Source organism: Danio rerio, chromosome 25 (genome assembly GCF_052040795.2).
Source record: "Danio rerio strain M-AB ecotype USA chromosome 25, GRCz13ab, whole genome shotgun sequence".
Taxonomy (NCBI): domain Eukaryota; kingdom Metazoa; phylum Chordata; class Actinopteri; order Cypriniformes; family Danionidae; genus Danio; species Danio rerio.
The window spans coordinates 18,736,495-18,751,932 of record NC_141045.1 but is presented as its reverse complement, the minus strand read 5'-3'; the positions used below and the strand labels follow the sequence as shown (position 1 = coordinate 18,751,932).

The following is a 15,438-nucleotide window of genomic DNA, read 5'->3' as shown; positions in this document are numbered from 1 at the left end:
TTTACATGGTAGACTCTTAATCAGAGTATTATCTTAATCACATTAAAATCAGATTATTTATGTCCCTGTAAACGTATTCAATGTATTGTCTCTCCCAATTGTGACTATTTCTCAAAATCTTACAATTCTGAGTTAATGTCATGTATATAAATCTTTATATCATTAATATTATTTAATATAATTAGGTTAGTGTCAATATCGAGTTAATATCATTTTCCCTCCAAAATGATTTGCTCAGAATTGCAGTTTTTATTCTATGACAATTGTTTTTTTTTTGACACTCACGATTCTGATTGTATATTCAAAATTCAAAAAGAAATGAGAAGTTTGAGATACAAATGGAATTGCAAGAGAATTCTGAGATTATATTTTCTATTTTCCAAATCAGGTCTAGCAATTTTGAATTCTCAAAATTATCAGAATTGAGACTTTGTTTCTTCAGTTAATCTTTATTTCTATAGCGCTTTTACAATGTAGATTGTGTCAAAGCAGCTTAAAATAGAATTTCTGGAAAATTGAAACTGTCAGTCCAGTTTTTAGAGTTCAGTGTGGTTTAATTTTCACTGCTGTAAGTCTAAACACTGAAGAGCTAATCCATCGATGCGCAGCTCCACGAGTCCAAAACCATGCAAGCCAGTGGCGACAGTGGCGTGGAACAAACTTCACCAATTGACAAAAGTGAAGGGAAAAAAACAGAAGAAATCCGGCTTAGTTGGGCACGACCATTTCTCCTCTGGCCAAACTTTTTGTTTAGAGCTGTAGTCTATTCGCAGGAGGCTGAAGAAAGTGTATTCACCTCTCTGAGTTATTGTTTTATTTCTCAGAATTCTGATGTTTTTGTTAGAATACTTTATTTCTTGCAATTGTGAACTTATTGGCTTTCTTGCAATTCTGTTTCTTCTTCTCCTAATTTTTTTCTCACTTAATCATTTTTATTCTGTAGCAGAAGCTAGCTTTCATAGTTCTTTATTAAACATGATTTTAATAAAATAAACAATTACTTTAAAACTCTCTGTAGATCTGTTCTACGTGCTCTGGCTGTTCTGCGTGTCTTTGGCGTTCAACTGGAATGCATGGATGATTCCTGTGCGTTCAACTTTTCCTTATCAAACACCGGAAAACATCCACGTGTGGCTGTTGATAGACTACTTGTGTGATAGCGTCTACATTCTGGACGTCCTGGCCTTTCAACCCCGACTGCAGTTTGTCCAGTATGGGGACATTGTGGTAAATATAGCTTAAAATAATAGAATATTTAAAATAAAACAATTACTTTGTTCACCCAATCTTTTGTGGAATATTTGTTTTTAGAGCGACAAGAAATTGATGAGAGCTAATTACATCAAAACAGCACGTTTTAAGGTAAAGATACATTTATGAAGGTTATTGTTGTTTTATTATATCAATATTATTCAGACTTTTTTTTTGAGGTGCTGAACACATGTAGTCTAAATAGGATCTCATTTCCTGTGTCGCAGCTGGATGTGCTCAGTCTACTTCCTCTGGAGCTTCTCTACTTCAAAACAGGGATTAATCCGCTCCTCCGCTTACCCAGAATCCTGAAGGCAAGCTGATTTTCTATCATCTAACTTGCTTAAGGAATATCTGTCCATGAGAAATGCTGTTAAATGTGTCCTTCTTTTCTACAGTTCATGGCTTTCTTTGAGTTCAACAAGCGTCTGGAAGCTATCTTGACCAATCCTTACATTTACAGGTTAGTTTATAGACATTGAAACTTTGTATTTTATAACTTTGTAGACATTGTTGCATATTTCTGGTTTTGTTTTATCAGAGTCATTCGAACAACCACTTACCTGCTGTTTGCCGTCCACTGCAATGCCTGTCTTTATTACTGGGGCTCTTCATACGAAGGTCTGGGTATTTCAGAATGGACCTATGATGGGGCAGGTAATAGGTAGGTGAATGTGTTGTGGTGTTGACTTTCAGTGTCAAATCACTATTGATGTATTTTTATTTTTCTTATTTTAAAATGTGCAACTTTCTTGTCATTCGGTTTTTTCCCATCAGAAGTGCAAAACAAACTCAAAACTGCAAGATTATAACTTGTATACAAAGTATATAAGAAGTATGAGCAAAAAGGAAGGTCATTGTTTATTTTTTGCTGTTTTCTGAGGTTCACTTCAAAGTTATCATTAACCTAAAGTTATCATTAAAAAGTTTTACAATCAAAAACTAAAAACCTCTGATGTGATTTGCTCAGTTAATATATTAAAGGTGCCATATATTGAAAATCAAGATAATTTCTAGGTGAATAATAAGAGTCAAGTACATGGAAATGACATACCATGAGCCTCAAACACCATTGTTTCTTCATCCTCATGCAAATACTGTGAGTGTAAAATCCAGTTGAAAAACTGGCCAATCAGAATAACAGGATAATTAGTATGCAGGCCACAGGCAGTGTTGGCCACTAAAACACTGTTAATTTTCCTCTTATTTTCAAATTTATCTGAACTTGTATTATACTTACTATGTATGTTGGACTCTTATTATGAAAACTGGACAGGCTTTAAAAAAGATTAAAGGAGCAGTTTTATGAAGCAGGCAGTCTTGCATGACCATGGAATTTTCACAGCTCAATGCAAAATGCTGGATATACAGATTTTGTATTTATTCAATGCCACCCCAAAGATAAATAAGGTCTGTTTAATGCAGGGGTCATCAATCTTGGTCCTGGGGGAAGGTGTTTCTGAAGAGTTTAGCTCTCCTACTTTCCTCAACACACCTGCCTGATTAGCTTGTTAATTGCTAGCTAAACTCTGCAGGACACTGACCCTCCAGGGGCAAGTTTAGTGACCCTTGTTTTAGTGTGTCTTATGTTAGTTTAATGGATATATTGTGAATTTTGCCATGTATGTTTGTAATGAGGCAACAAACACATAAACTGCAATAATGCACGTTTATGCATTGTGTCATATCTCTCAGCTCTTCCTGTGATTTTTCTGGAGTGAAATAAGGCCAATAAACTCCATAGGGTTGATATGAGGTTGATGTTAATTCCTGCCTCTGTGTTCAGATATGTTAAAGCCACAAAATACATCTCTAAAGACAGCTCCGTAGGCTCATTTTATCAATTATAATTTAGCATATATTTTATTCACAACACAAATTAGGAGTAAACTTGGTAACTCTTGTGGCATAAAGATAGCTCAATCTCTCCTTCTAGCCAAAATAAATGTCTACTATTTCAGTTAAAAATATTGCCTTTTAACAAGGAGCCTTCTCAATTTGTTAAAATACTTTTTAACAACTGAAATGTGATCATTTGCACTAATTTTTCATAGTGCATCACATTCCATCAGTCACTGACTTAAGCTGCTTAAGCTTTAGAGTAGATCTCATTAATATTCACAAGCCTTCCAAATATCTTCAAAACCAACCATATTATTTTAGGCCAAAAGTTTTAAAAACATCCGCAACATTTGAGCGCTAATGAGTACATTCCTAAACAGCGCTGATTTGCCGTTGTGTTCACGTGCTCAAAAAAAACTACTTTGATTGCTCGTGAAGGTCATCAGTTCACTGAACTCACCGCTGTTTACTGAGTTTAACCACAGATACAAGGACACTAAAGCATTTTAAAGCTGCCATTCATCAGCAGATCGCTCGTATGTCAGCTTATAGACAAACCAGCTGTTCGACATGACTTTAAAGCATTCCAGTGTACCTGTACCTCTGATTACACTCAGTAAACAGCAGTGAGTTTGGTGAACTGATGACATTCACAACGCTTTTAAAGTAATTTCTGTTGAGCACGTAAACACAATGGCAAATCAGCGCTGTTTAAGAATGTGCTCAGCAGCGCTCAAATGTTAGCGGAAAATGAACGTTTTTTAAACAGTATCGATTAGTACCGATTTCCAGTATCGTGACATCTCTAGTGTGCCCACCGATAAAAACTTCTGCATGCATGCTTGACAGCCTACACCTTTTATACATCTTTTTGTAAATTCTATTTGCTGTAATATACCCTATGCTGAGGTAAGAGTGACTTTAGTTCCTGCAATGTGAAAGCACCAAAATAAAAATAAAAAATTCCACCACTAGTTCTAGGAACTATGAAAAAGTACTTCTGGTGTCAAAGCCCCTAAAAGGAACATCGGACATAGGAACTGAACACTGGAAACAAATGAGGGCAGTAATTGCATTTCAGGGGAAAATAAACAAGGAGAACAAAACCGTTTTATCTTTTAATGCAATAATTTAAAAATAGTAACTTTTAAAACTAAAATTCTGTTTAGAAACAAACAATTTCTTCTGTTTGCTTTGTGAATTTCTAGTTACATTCGCTGTTACTACTTTGCTGTGAGGGCTCTGCTGACCATCGGGGGCCTGGCAGGACCCACCACACTTTTTGAGTTGGTGTTTCAGCTCATCAATTATTTCAGTGGAGTGTTTGTGTTCTCCATCATGATTGGTCAGGTAAGGCCATTATAATGAGGGCATTATTAAGGATCTACAGATGAGTTTCTTTCTATATGACTGACTTAGGCTTGTATTGTTTCAGATGAGAGATGTCGTAGGCGCAGCCACTGCGGCGCAGACAAACTATCGTGCCTGTGTTGATAATACAGTGAAGTATATGGCCTCTTACCGTATCCCTAAAGATGTGCAGAAGAGGGTGAAAACCTGGTACAGCTACACATGGCAGTCCCAAGGCATGCTGGGTAAGACGTCAGTGGCAGTGGGACAGACCGCAACATAAATTTACAAAAGACATTAATGCATAAAACCTTTATCAAATGATGATGAATTTTGACCTTTTGTGTTATTACTTAGATGAACAAGAACTACTAGATCAACTACCTGACAAGATGAAGCTGGATATTGCAGTTGATGTCAGCTACTCCATTATCAGTAAAGTGCCGCTCTTTCAGGTAAGCGCTAAAAGTAAAAAAATAAACAAAACTATGTAAGTAACTAGGGCAGCATAGTGGCTTAGTGGTTAGCATTGTTGCCTCACAGCAAGAAGGTCGCTGGTTCGGGTCCCAGCTGGACCAGTTGACATTTCTGTGTGGAGTTTGCATGTTCTCCCCGTGTTTGTGTGGGTTTCGTGTGGGCTGTAGCATCCGAGTGTATGTGGGAATGTGAGTGTGTATGGGTGCTTCTCAGTACTGGGTTGTGGCAGGAAGGGCATCTGCTGCATAAAACATATGCTGGAATGGTTTTCGGTTCATTCCACTGTGGCGACCGCCGATAAATAAATGATGGAAAATGAATATATGAATGTAAACCTACTGGTTTGATGTGGAAAAAAAGTTTCTTAAATATAATCCACATAGACAGGTGGAATTTTGACAATGTTGTCATCTATTTGTAATCTTATCGTTGTTGTTTTTTTTTTCTTAATTACCAGACGGATATCAGTCGTGACGTTTTGGCTTTTTATTCTTATAACACAAAGCACCAATTTTACAGTGTGTCTTTGCCCTTTAAGCTTTTCTCTCCCATGTGCAATTAGTGGAAAACGGGGTGACAGGAACAAGGGGAACTCGAACAAGATCAAGCTAAAAATGAGTGACAAAACATACCTGATAACACAAAGCACAGATTTTACAGTGTGTCTTCGCTCTTTTAGCTTTTCTGTAAAAGGAAAAGTGCAATGCATGCAATTAAAAACAGAACATAAAAAAAATAAAATATGTCAGCACCAATAGCATAGTGGTTAAGTGCGCCGACATATAGCACCGTGTTGCTCACTGCGACCTGAGTTCGATTCCCAGCTTGAGGTCCTTTGCCAACCCTTCCTTTCTCTCTGCTCCCAATACTTTCCTGTCTGTAACCTCCACTGTCCTTTAAATTTGAAATAATAATAATAATGAAATATATATAAAATGATATGAAAAAATAAACATAAAAAAATAAAAAAATACTTTTAAAGTAACTTTTTAGAGTTGAGAAGATATAAGATTAATAGGAGTTTAGCAGAAACCATACTGCAATCAGTGCAAATAGGGAAGATGTGGAAGCAAAACAGGAAATTAAAATCTAAGCTTCCTTAGAAATTTAAAGGAGAAGGCGCAATGATAAACACATAAGGTATAATTAATAAACATTTTGTGTAATTCTATAAGTGAAATACATGGGAAATGAATACATAGCAAGTGAAATACTACTGTGTTCCATACCTGCTTTGTACCTGGTACATATACAAAACCGTTGATTAGGAAAAATGTCAAAAATATGTAAAATATTTAGTACATCGCTGTCTAAACAGGCCAGTAATGAAGTATTTATATAAAAAAGGTTTGTGCAAATGCAAGCTGTTAAAATCTGTTCACTAGTGTAAAATCTTAAGTATTAAAGGGTAGGTATATGTAAAAAAAAATCCAGCTTTATGGCCAAACAATCTGCAGAAAATTATAATGAAAACAAATAATAAAAAAAAAAACCCACAATATTTTACAGCGTAAAACATATGCTGGATAAGTTGGTGGTTCATACCGCTGTGGCGACCCCTGAGTAATAAGTGACTAAGCCGAAAAGAAAATGAATGAATAATATCTTACAAATGTTACATAAAATATTACAATAAATAATGAATTATATTGTTAGGTAAATATAAACCATATATAATTCTGCATAAAATAATTCATTTGTATCTAAATAAATTATTACATATTGCTTTTTTGTACAAATAATACATAATAAAAACTCATACTTTTTATGTATCAAACTAAATTGTGCAAAAATGTATGCCACAACACAAATGACACATTTTAAAAATCAAAGAATTATAGAATGTTCTATTGTGGTTTACCCCTGCTGTAATTGTATACAACTATTTTTTTCTTATACAAAGAGAACACGTAACTCTTTAACCTGCCAATTTGCCACTGCCGTCTTCATCGTTATCTCTTTTTTATTGTGTGTTTTCAGGGCTGCGACAGACAGATGATCTTCGACATGTTGAAGAGGCTCAAATCAGTGGTGTATCTTCCTGGAGATTATGTCTGCAAGAAGGCAAGAAGCATAAATATGCAGTGTACTGAAGCAGTAAAGGAATAGACAAACTGTAAATCTCTCACTTTAACCTTTCATGATGTTGCAGGATGAAGTGGGTCGTGAGATGTACATCATAAAGGCCGGCGAGGTGCAGGTAGTCGGCGGTCCGGATGGAAAGACGGTATTTGTGACCCTGAAAGCAGGAGCAGTGTTTGGAGAGGTCAGGTGAGGATGTCTGGACTTGGTTCACTCGTCATACAGTGCTCTCCACTGATATTGGTATATTTTAGCAAAGAAGGCTGTGAAAAAATATTTTATTATTAACTGTTTTTTGCTCAAAATATTAACAATTATACTTAAAAGAATTGAAAACAATTGTGTTCTTTGTTAAATATATTTGTGACAATTATTGGCGACCTTATGAATTCATGTGAGAAAATATTTTTTTGTTATATTCCACTGATATTTGACTTTTGTTTAATATACCGAACAGGAAACTGTTTAAACATCACTATAGCGGTGCAAACCGGGACAATTGCTGGTACATATCACCAACATTTAGGCATTTCCACTATCATATTGGGCAGTGTTTTCAGTTATAAATGCACACACTGTGCAATTTGGGATTGAATGTACTGTAATGTATTTTTTTATTTAATGCCACGTCGGCAACCAAGGCTATTGGCATGGAAAGAACATTTCAATAATGAATATACAATTAAAAACAACAAACAAATGAATACATACATTAAATTAATAAAATAAATTAAAGATTTTTAACGTTATAACATGATACAAATTCTCAACTTTTTCCTGGTGTCACTTTGCTAAAAATATCCTTAAAAGAGATTATTTCATTAAAAAAAGTCTTCTGAAAACATTAAATGCAGGACAGTCCAGTAGAATGTGTTTTGGGGTCTGAGTTGGGTCTTCACCTTCATCTTATTCTTGTATGTCCAATACAACATATGGTAAAAATCATCTGATCAAATCTAGTCTTAAATGTCTTAAAACTCTGTTTGAGATTTCAGGTTGTATTTCATTCAATTTATTATTTTCCAGTGCATTATGGGATTAAAAGCGGGATGGAGAAAGCGTTCAGAGTAATTGACAATGCCTGAAAGGTTGGGCATTTCTCCAAATGTCAAGTAAAAAATACAAAAAATGCCAAGCGACAATCACTTGGTGTAAAAGTAAAAAAAAAAAGTATTAAAAGCTGATAAATCAATTATGAGAAAATGAAGGCCCTTAAAAGGTATTAAAAAGTATTTATTGCGTTTTTACGAGGTCTTAAGTTTTGGTCAAGCGTTGTCCAAAGTGTCCAAAATCATGCACCGCCCTACGTTTTTTCCTTATTTCAAAGACCATTTCAAATAGACATATAGTTGAAGTCAGAATTATTAGCCCCCCAGTTTATTTTTCCCCAATTTCTGTTTAACATAGAAAAGTATTTTTTAACACATTTCTAAACATAATAGTTTTAATAACTCATTTCTAATAACTGATTTATTTTATCTTTGCCATGATGACAGTAAATAGTATTTGACTAGATATTTTTCAAGACACTTCTATACAACTTAAAGTGACATTTAAAGGCTTAACTAGGATAATTAGGTTAGCTAGGCAGGTTAGGGTAATTAGGCAAGTTATTGTATAACGATGGTTTGTTCTGTTGACAAACGAAAAAATATATAGCTTAAAGGAGCAAATAATTTTGACCTTAAAATGATTTTTAAAAAATTAAAAACTGCTCTTATTCTAGCCAAACTAAAAAATAAGACTTTCTCCTGAAGAAAAAATATTATCAGACATACTGTGAAAATTTCCTTGCTCTGTTAAACATAATTTGAGAAATATTTAAAAAAGAACAGAAAATTCAAAGGCGGGCTATTAATTCTGACTAACTGTATGTAATATATATATATTTTTTACAATATAAATGTATTATTTAATGCAAGGGTGGAGGAGGTTGTAGGGGGGCTAATAATTCTGACTTCAACTGGACATTGTTAATTTCTGTTTCATGCTGACTTGAAGCTCCATCTAATGCCAGGGAGTGATTTTGCACGTCCACATAAATGTCGAAAACATATTTAGAAAAAAAAAGCTTTTGATAAGTGATTCATTAAACTTCCTGTTGTGCATGAGGCTTTAGGAGGAGCGTTTGAGTGGCCCCAAAATCTCCAATAATCACAGCTGGAGGACTGCAGAAGTTTGATTGTTGTCAAAGTCTCCAAATTTACAATCTGATAACAAAGATGATTTTGATAACATGAATTTCAAAAGACATCTCAAAAAACGCTAGTAATAAGTATAAGCGATAAACGTCCTGGTGTGCACAAGACTTAAGAAGGATTGTTTCAGTGGCCAAAATATCTCCAAGAATTACCATTGGTAAATTGTCAGAAAGTCTCTACAATCTGACGTCACCATCATCACCTCACATTGTTTGAATGCGCTTCAGGAAAAAAAGGCCTCTATTTTCCACTCCACTCTTTTTAACCAAAAGATCAAAACATTACACCACCTTTTCTTGTATTTACCAAGGGTGCCAGTATTAGTGGAGGAATCTGTAGATCACTGACTGTCAAACATAAACTCCTGTGTTTATTTCCCCAAATGAAGCTTGCTTGCTGTGGGTGGAGGGAACAGACGAACCGCTAACGTTGTAGCTCGAGGCTTTGCTAACCTCTTCATCTTAACCAAAAAGGACCTGAATGAGATCATGGTTCACTATCCGGAGTCCCAGAAACTGCTCCGCAAGAAAGCAAAGTGAGTGCAGCTGTTGGAGGGAAAAGCATAAGCCATAAAGATTTCCCCTTTTTATGTGTTTTTTCCAGCGTTATTTCACTAGGTAATTTCCAGCCATAGCTTTTGTTCAAATGACGTGTGACCTGCTGTTTGCCCTGAAGGAAAATGCTGATGAAGGATAAAAAGCCTGCTGAGAAGAAGGGTGAAGAGAAGGAGCCCGTCCCAATTATTCCTCCTCGTGCCGAGACGCCCAAGCTGTTAAAAGCAGCGCTGGAGATGACGGAGAAATCAGGAATAAGAGGAACATGGACCAAACTGAAGGACAGGGCCAACAGATCAAGTGTCTCGCTGCAGGTGCATTCCTTGTATCTTCATATTGTTAATTAATTATGAGAACATACATTAATTCATGTTTATTTTCTGCATTTTTTAAATAATATTTAATATATATAAAGTGGTCCCTTGTTTGTCGCAGGAGTTACGTTCAAAAAATAACCCGCAATAGGCGAAATCCGTAAAATAGTAAGCTTTTTTTTTTTTTACAATTATTATAGATGATTTAAGGCTGTAAAACCCCTCACTATACATTTTATTCGCTTTTCTCAGACAGGCATTAACATTTTAACACTGTTCTCCTCTGTTTAAACACACTCAAAGTTCAAACTTTTGTAGAAAAATAAATCCAGTATTAAATGAAATCAAAGGTCAAAACCATTTGATCTTCCATTTGATATTTATTTATTTATTAGGTTACATCTACCTTCCTTTAGCATGTCCTGAAGTTCAACATTTTGTGCGATGGTTAGCCTCTTCCTTTGCCTTTTGGGTGCTACAGCAGGTGTCTTTGACGGTGCAGAACGTTTTGTCTACATTGTGGAGAGAAAACTTGCAAACATTCAGTACAGCACTTCAGAGTCACACTGCTAGCGATCGTAGATTTGGGTCAATTTGGCTAGCTAAACGCATTCTGTACTATACAGGAGATTGATTGACAGTGCCCTAAAGCCAATCAGGACGCAAAACACAATGTGCTATAGAAAAAAAGAATGTAAAATATGGTCAAATTACACAAACAAAATCCATGAGACTGCGAATTGTGAACCCTGTTAAATCGAGGGATCACTGTAAATGTAAATCTACTGTAAATGTATTGTTTTATGTATACATAGATATAAGTACTGTTTATAAATGAGTACATACTGTACTGTATTATTGTGTGTGAATATAAATTTTGTTTATATAATTCATTATATATAAATAAATATAATTATAATAATGTACAGAAATTTTTCAAAATCATAAGGTAGAAATTATTCAATTTGATTGCACTAATTATTACTATATACACTGTAAATCAAATTTGATTACTATATTTTGAACGAATTTGATTTCATACATAGAATATACAAATACGTAGATGTAATAGTTATTTAAATAGTATTTAGTTATAATTTTTCAGAAGTTTGTTTTCGTATTATTGTTTGTATTATTGTTTGTATAAACATATGAATAATATTATATTAAAATAACATACACTACTGGTAAAACGTTTTGGGTTCAGCAGTTTTAAATCTTATAAAATAAGTTTGTCCTGCTCACCAAGGCTGCATTTATTTTATCAAAAATACAGTACAAATTATTGCACTATAAAATAAAAAATAACTGTTCAAAAGTAGTTTATAACTTAATTTAATCATTTTTTTCAGTAATTTTAAAGATGAATTTTCAGCTTCATTACTCCAGTCTTTAGAGTCACATGATCCTTCAGAAATCACTGTAATATTAATTATTCATTCATTGTCTTTTCGGCTTAGTCTATTTATTAATCTGGTGTCGGCAACTTATCCAGCATCTGTTTTATGCAGCGGATGCCCTTCCAGCCACAATCCTTCACTGGGAAACATCCATACACACTCATACACTACGGACAGTTTAGCTCACCCAATTCACCTGTACCACATGTCTTTGGACTTGTGGGGGAAACCGGAGCACCCGGAGGAAACCCACACGAAAACGGGGAGAACATGCAAACTCTACACAGAAACGCCAACTTACCCAGCCCAGGCTCGAACTAGCGACCTTCTTGCTGTGAGGCATTATTATTATTAATAATCAATAATAATTAATTATTATTAATATTCACATTATTATTAATGGTAATAATATGTAATAATATGGCAATAAAAGCAGTAATGACTGGAGTAATAATTTCATTTGAAACTACATACAATTAGAAAGCAGTTATTTAAAATTTTAATAAATATTTAACAATTTTTAAAAAAATTACATTTAATAAATGCTGCCTTGATGAACAGAATATTCCTAAAAAACATGAAAAAAAATGACCCCAAACTTTTGAACAGTAGTGTATATAACAATAAAATATAGTATTATAATAAATGAAAAGTATGTAATAAAATGTAATCACGTATGTCATTCACTTCTCTTGTTCATGTAGCGCTCCATCTCTTCTTCTGCGGCGCCCAACTCACCAGTCCATGAACCTCATTCAGATCAAGACGCAGACTCCCTGTCTCAGATATCAGACAGCTCCATGCAAATCCCCACCACCCCCACCGGCACTGCAGACGCCAGCATATTCGCTGAAGAGGACCAGATCAAATAGAAAACATATAATCTATCTGTAATGAAATATCCCAGGCAGCTAAGACACCAGAAATATCAGCAGGAAGACAGTGTTGTTCATAGTCGGGTCAAGGGGTCAGGTACAGTCACAAAAACATCTCAGGAATGCATTCAACAGTTTTCTCACCTAAACCTGCACAGTTTCAGTGTAGTAAACTAATCAATATAGTAATAAGCATCCAAACAATTTTCATGCACTGGAGGTGAAAATTACCGAACAATTTGCAAACACTTGATAGAAATAATGTAATGTCTTTGTTTTGGAGGACTTTAAGTTGTGCTATACCAGTGTTTCTCAACCACATTCTTGGATGACCACCGACACAGCATGTGTTGGCTGTCTTCTTTGTCTGTTACACCTTTCAATCTCTACTAATAAGCTGATGATCTGAATCAGGTGTGTTTGGTTTAGGAAACATGGAAAATGTGCAGAGCTGGTCATCCTTCAGGAACATGGCTGGGAAACACTGTGCTATACTATACTTTTAAAAGAGTTTGTTACAAAATAACTAAGACACTTCAACAAAAATCTTTCATTTTTTCGAAACACATGTAAATGACACAGGCATATCTAATAGCTCATGTGTTAGCTATTATTTTGCAAATATTTTAAGCATATTGGCAGGTTTGATGAATCCCCATTGGCTCCCCGTGAAGCACACGTTGGTAATGCTCCAGATTACACAGAAGAATAAAGACCCAGGCTGTCAATGTGTTGCTATGCTTACTACTAATGTTTTAAGGTAGCACATTTTTCAAAAGTGTGACTGGAACTAGCTGTGTGTTAGATGATTTTATTGCACATCTTTCAGCCAATCACAATCAAGAATTTTAGCTGACCATGGCCTAAGTATACTATATGTAACTTATGAACTATGCTCAAAATCTGCTCTTTCGCCTGTTTGGATAACATCAGCAGGACTAAAATCAAAATTTAGGAAATTGTAGGTTGTTCTCTAATTTTAATCTCCATTGTATTTCTCTACGTGGAGTGTTGGGTGCTTCTAGCATTTTTCCAATGTCAATTCTAGTATACCATAGTGATTAAAAGAAAAGGTCATCTATACAGTACAAATAACATACATCACTACAGAAAAACATCATGTTTGTAAATAAAAAATGAACTGAAATCTTCAGGTTTACCTCTCTTTGCTCCTCCTATCCAAGAGATATATGTGCCTTAATAAACCCTGAACACTGTAAAGCACCGTTCACTTCCTTAAAACCCAGATTTTTATCAGTTTGTAGCATTTCTGTAGCATATGACCACACATATCTCATATCATAGTGCCCCTGACGGTTCACGTAAAGGGATAGTTCACCCAAAAGTTCAATTTCAGTTAATCTACTCTCTTCAATACAAGATGTAGGTGACTTTTTCTTTTGAGGAGAACATTAAAGAAGATTTTTAACTGAATTCATGGACCTTATTTGTTCATATAATGCAAGTCATAAACACCTGTTTTTGCGATTAGAAATGAACATGATGTCTTATGAAGCAATAAATTGAACATCGTTTATAATATTATTAGCTGTAATAGTTCTTGGCGTGTGCATGAGTGTAGTATCCGCATCTTGAACAATCACAGGTAAGAACCATTTTGGCAAAAACTGCATCCTCACTGTCGTCACCACGTATCTGTGTGCACACTTATGCATGTGTCACTGCATGTGAAGCCTCTGTTAAAAACCCTCATCTAACACCTACTGGATGCTCAAATCAACAGGCAACTGGATTGTAACGTATGTTGCTGGGTTGAGGTCAAAAACTGTTTAAGGATTGAATATTCACCAAACAAATACCAGGAGTTTCAACAGGAGTTTCAATAAAATGGGAGGGTGGTTGGAGATGGATGTGAATTACGGGAGATTCCCGGGAAAAACAGGAGTGTTGGCAGGTTTGCTGTTTAAGTGTAGTCAGTTAACTGTATTTTTTATTTTTTTGGGTGAACTCTCCCTTAAAAAATGTGATTACTTTGGCTTTGTTTGAAACACTTAATCTCTAAAGCCCAAATTATACTTCAGTTTTTAAATATAAAAGTGCGCTATGAAGAGTTTTTGTTGTTATAATTTTTGGAGAGAAAAGGCAGAGATAGTAGATGAGGCAATGCAATCTCATTGCAATTCGTAACTATGATTTAGTGGCTAATTTGTATTGATTTGTACCATCTTGAGGCGTGGGGTTTGGGAACACGGTGACTTTTAAAATCCTACATTTTGTATAAATTAGCCACTTTTCTGATAAATTAGTTAGGTTTCCTCATGAGATCGGGCTGGATGAGACTGAATCTTTTTAGTGTGCATGTTAGGGTGCAGATGTGCTTGTACACTCCATCAAATGAAGTATACTTTGAAAGACTCTATATTCAACAAAATGATATGCACAGCTACACCATAAGGCATTTTATTTGAATGTCATAAACTGCATTGCTATCTGGTTATTAGATTCTCTGTTAAACATCCGTCTGCTCTTAATTAGAGTATCAAAAAGTCAGATAAGCATCTCTTCCTGATGTAGTTGTAGGCAAAAAATGTATTTTCTTTATTTACGACGTGTAACGGGTTTCCTGCCATTAACAACATTAAGTTAAATGGTTAAAAGCTTTTTTTTAAGACCAATAGGAGATGAGTTGTAAATGTAAATGGCCTCTTTTTTATTATAAATAATATCTGATCATTTGAGCTTCCTTGATGTGTAAGGCTGCAGCAAACACTGGGAAGTTAGACTTGTTGACAATCATATGTATAGTAAAAGAGAATATATACTTAGGGCTACAGCAGCTAGACAATATGTACAGCATGTATGTTTTATTTATTTTTTAGTATAATTCGTTTTTGTAAATGTATGTTAAACTCTGAAACAGTTTGATTGTGAAATATCTTGTATTATATTGCTGTTGCAGAATGTTTAGTGTTTTTTTTCCATTTTAAAGCGCTGCAATGTTTATGGCCTGAGTGACTACTGTGTAAATAATTGAATTACTGTATATAGTGGCACTGTAGGTTATTTTTTTTGACATGGAAGCAGTCTATTGTGTATTAGAATTAAAATAAATTGTTGTATATTTGTGCGTC

General features: G+C 34.8%; 1 protein-coding gene across 25 annotated transcripts in view; it reads left to right on the top strand.

The window, feature by feature from the left end:
* The window catches only part of LOC141380945 (cyclic nucleotide-gated channel beta-1), a 48,428-nt gene extending 32,990 nt beyond the window's left edge, over positions 1 to 15,438 (top strand). For 19 of the 25 annotated variants that reach the window (XR_015526387.1, XR_015526386.1, XR_015526397.1 and 16 more), the window contains 13 exons: positions 1,019 to 1,227; positions 1,312 to 1,362; positions 1,479 to 1,565; positions 1,650 to 1,714; positions 1,793 to 1,915; positions 4,302 to 4,443; positions 4,529 to 4,688; positions 4,801 to 4,898; positions 6,901 to 6,984; positions 7,073 to 7,191; positions 9,592 to 9,738; positions 9,879 to 10,071; positions 12,176 to 15,438. Coding sequence is in view for 2 of the 25 variants with exons in the window: in XM_087312051.1 (XP_087168177.1) it covers positions 1,019 to 1,227; positions 1,312 to 1,362; positions 1,479 to 1,565; positions 1,650 to 1,714; positions 1,793 to 1,915; positions 4,302 to 4,443; positions 4,529 to 4,688; positions 4,801 to 4,898; positions 6,901 to 6,984; positions 7,073 to 7,191; positions 9,592 to 9,738; positions 9,879 to 10,071; positions 12,176 to 12,343 (1,646 nt within the window). In the remaining 23 variants the exon portion in view is untranslated. Of the gene's footprint in view, positions 1 to 1,018; positions 1,228 to 1,311; positions 1,363 to 1,478; positions 1,566 to 1,649; positions 1,715 to 1,792; positions 1,916 to 4,301; positions 4,444 to 4,528; positions 4,689 to 4,800; positions 4,899 to 6,900; positions 6,985 to 7,072; positions 7,192 to 9,591; positions 9,739 to 9,878; positions 10,072 to 12,175 lie in introns of those variants that run through there. The other 6 variants (XR_015526394.1, XR_015526392.1, XR_015526390.1 and 3 more) reach the window with 3 other exon arrangements.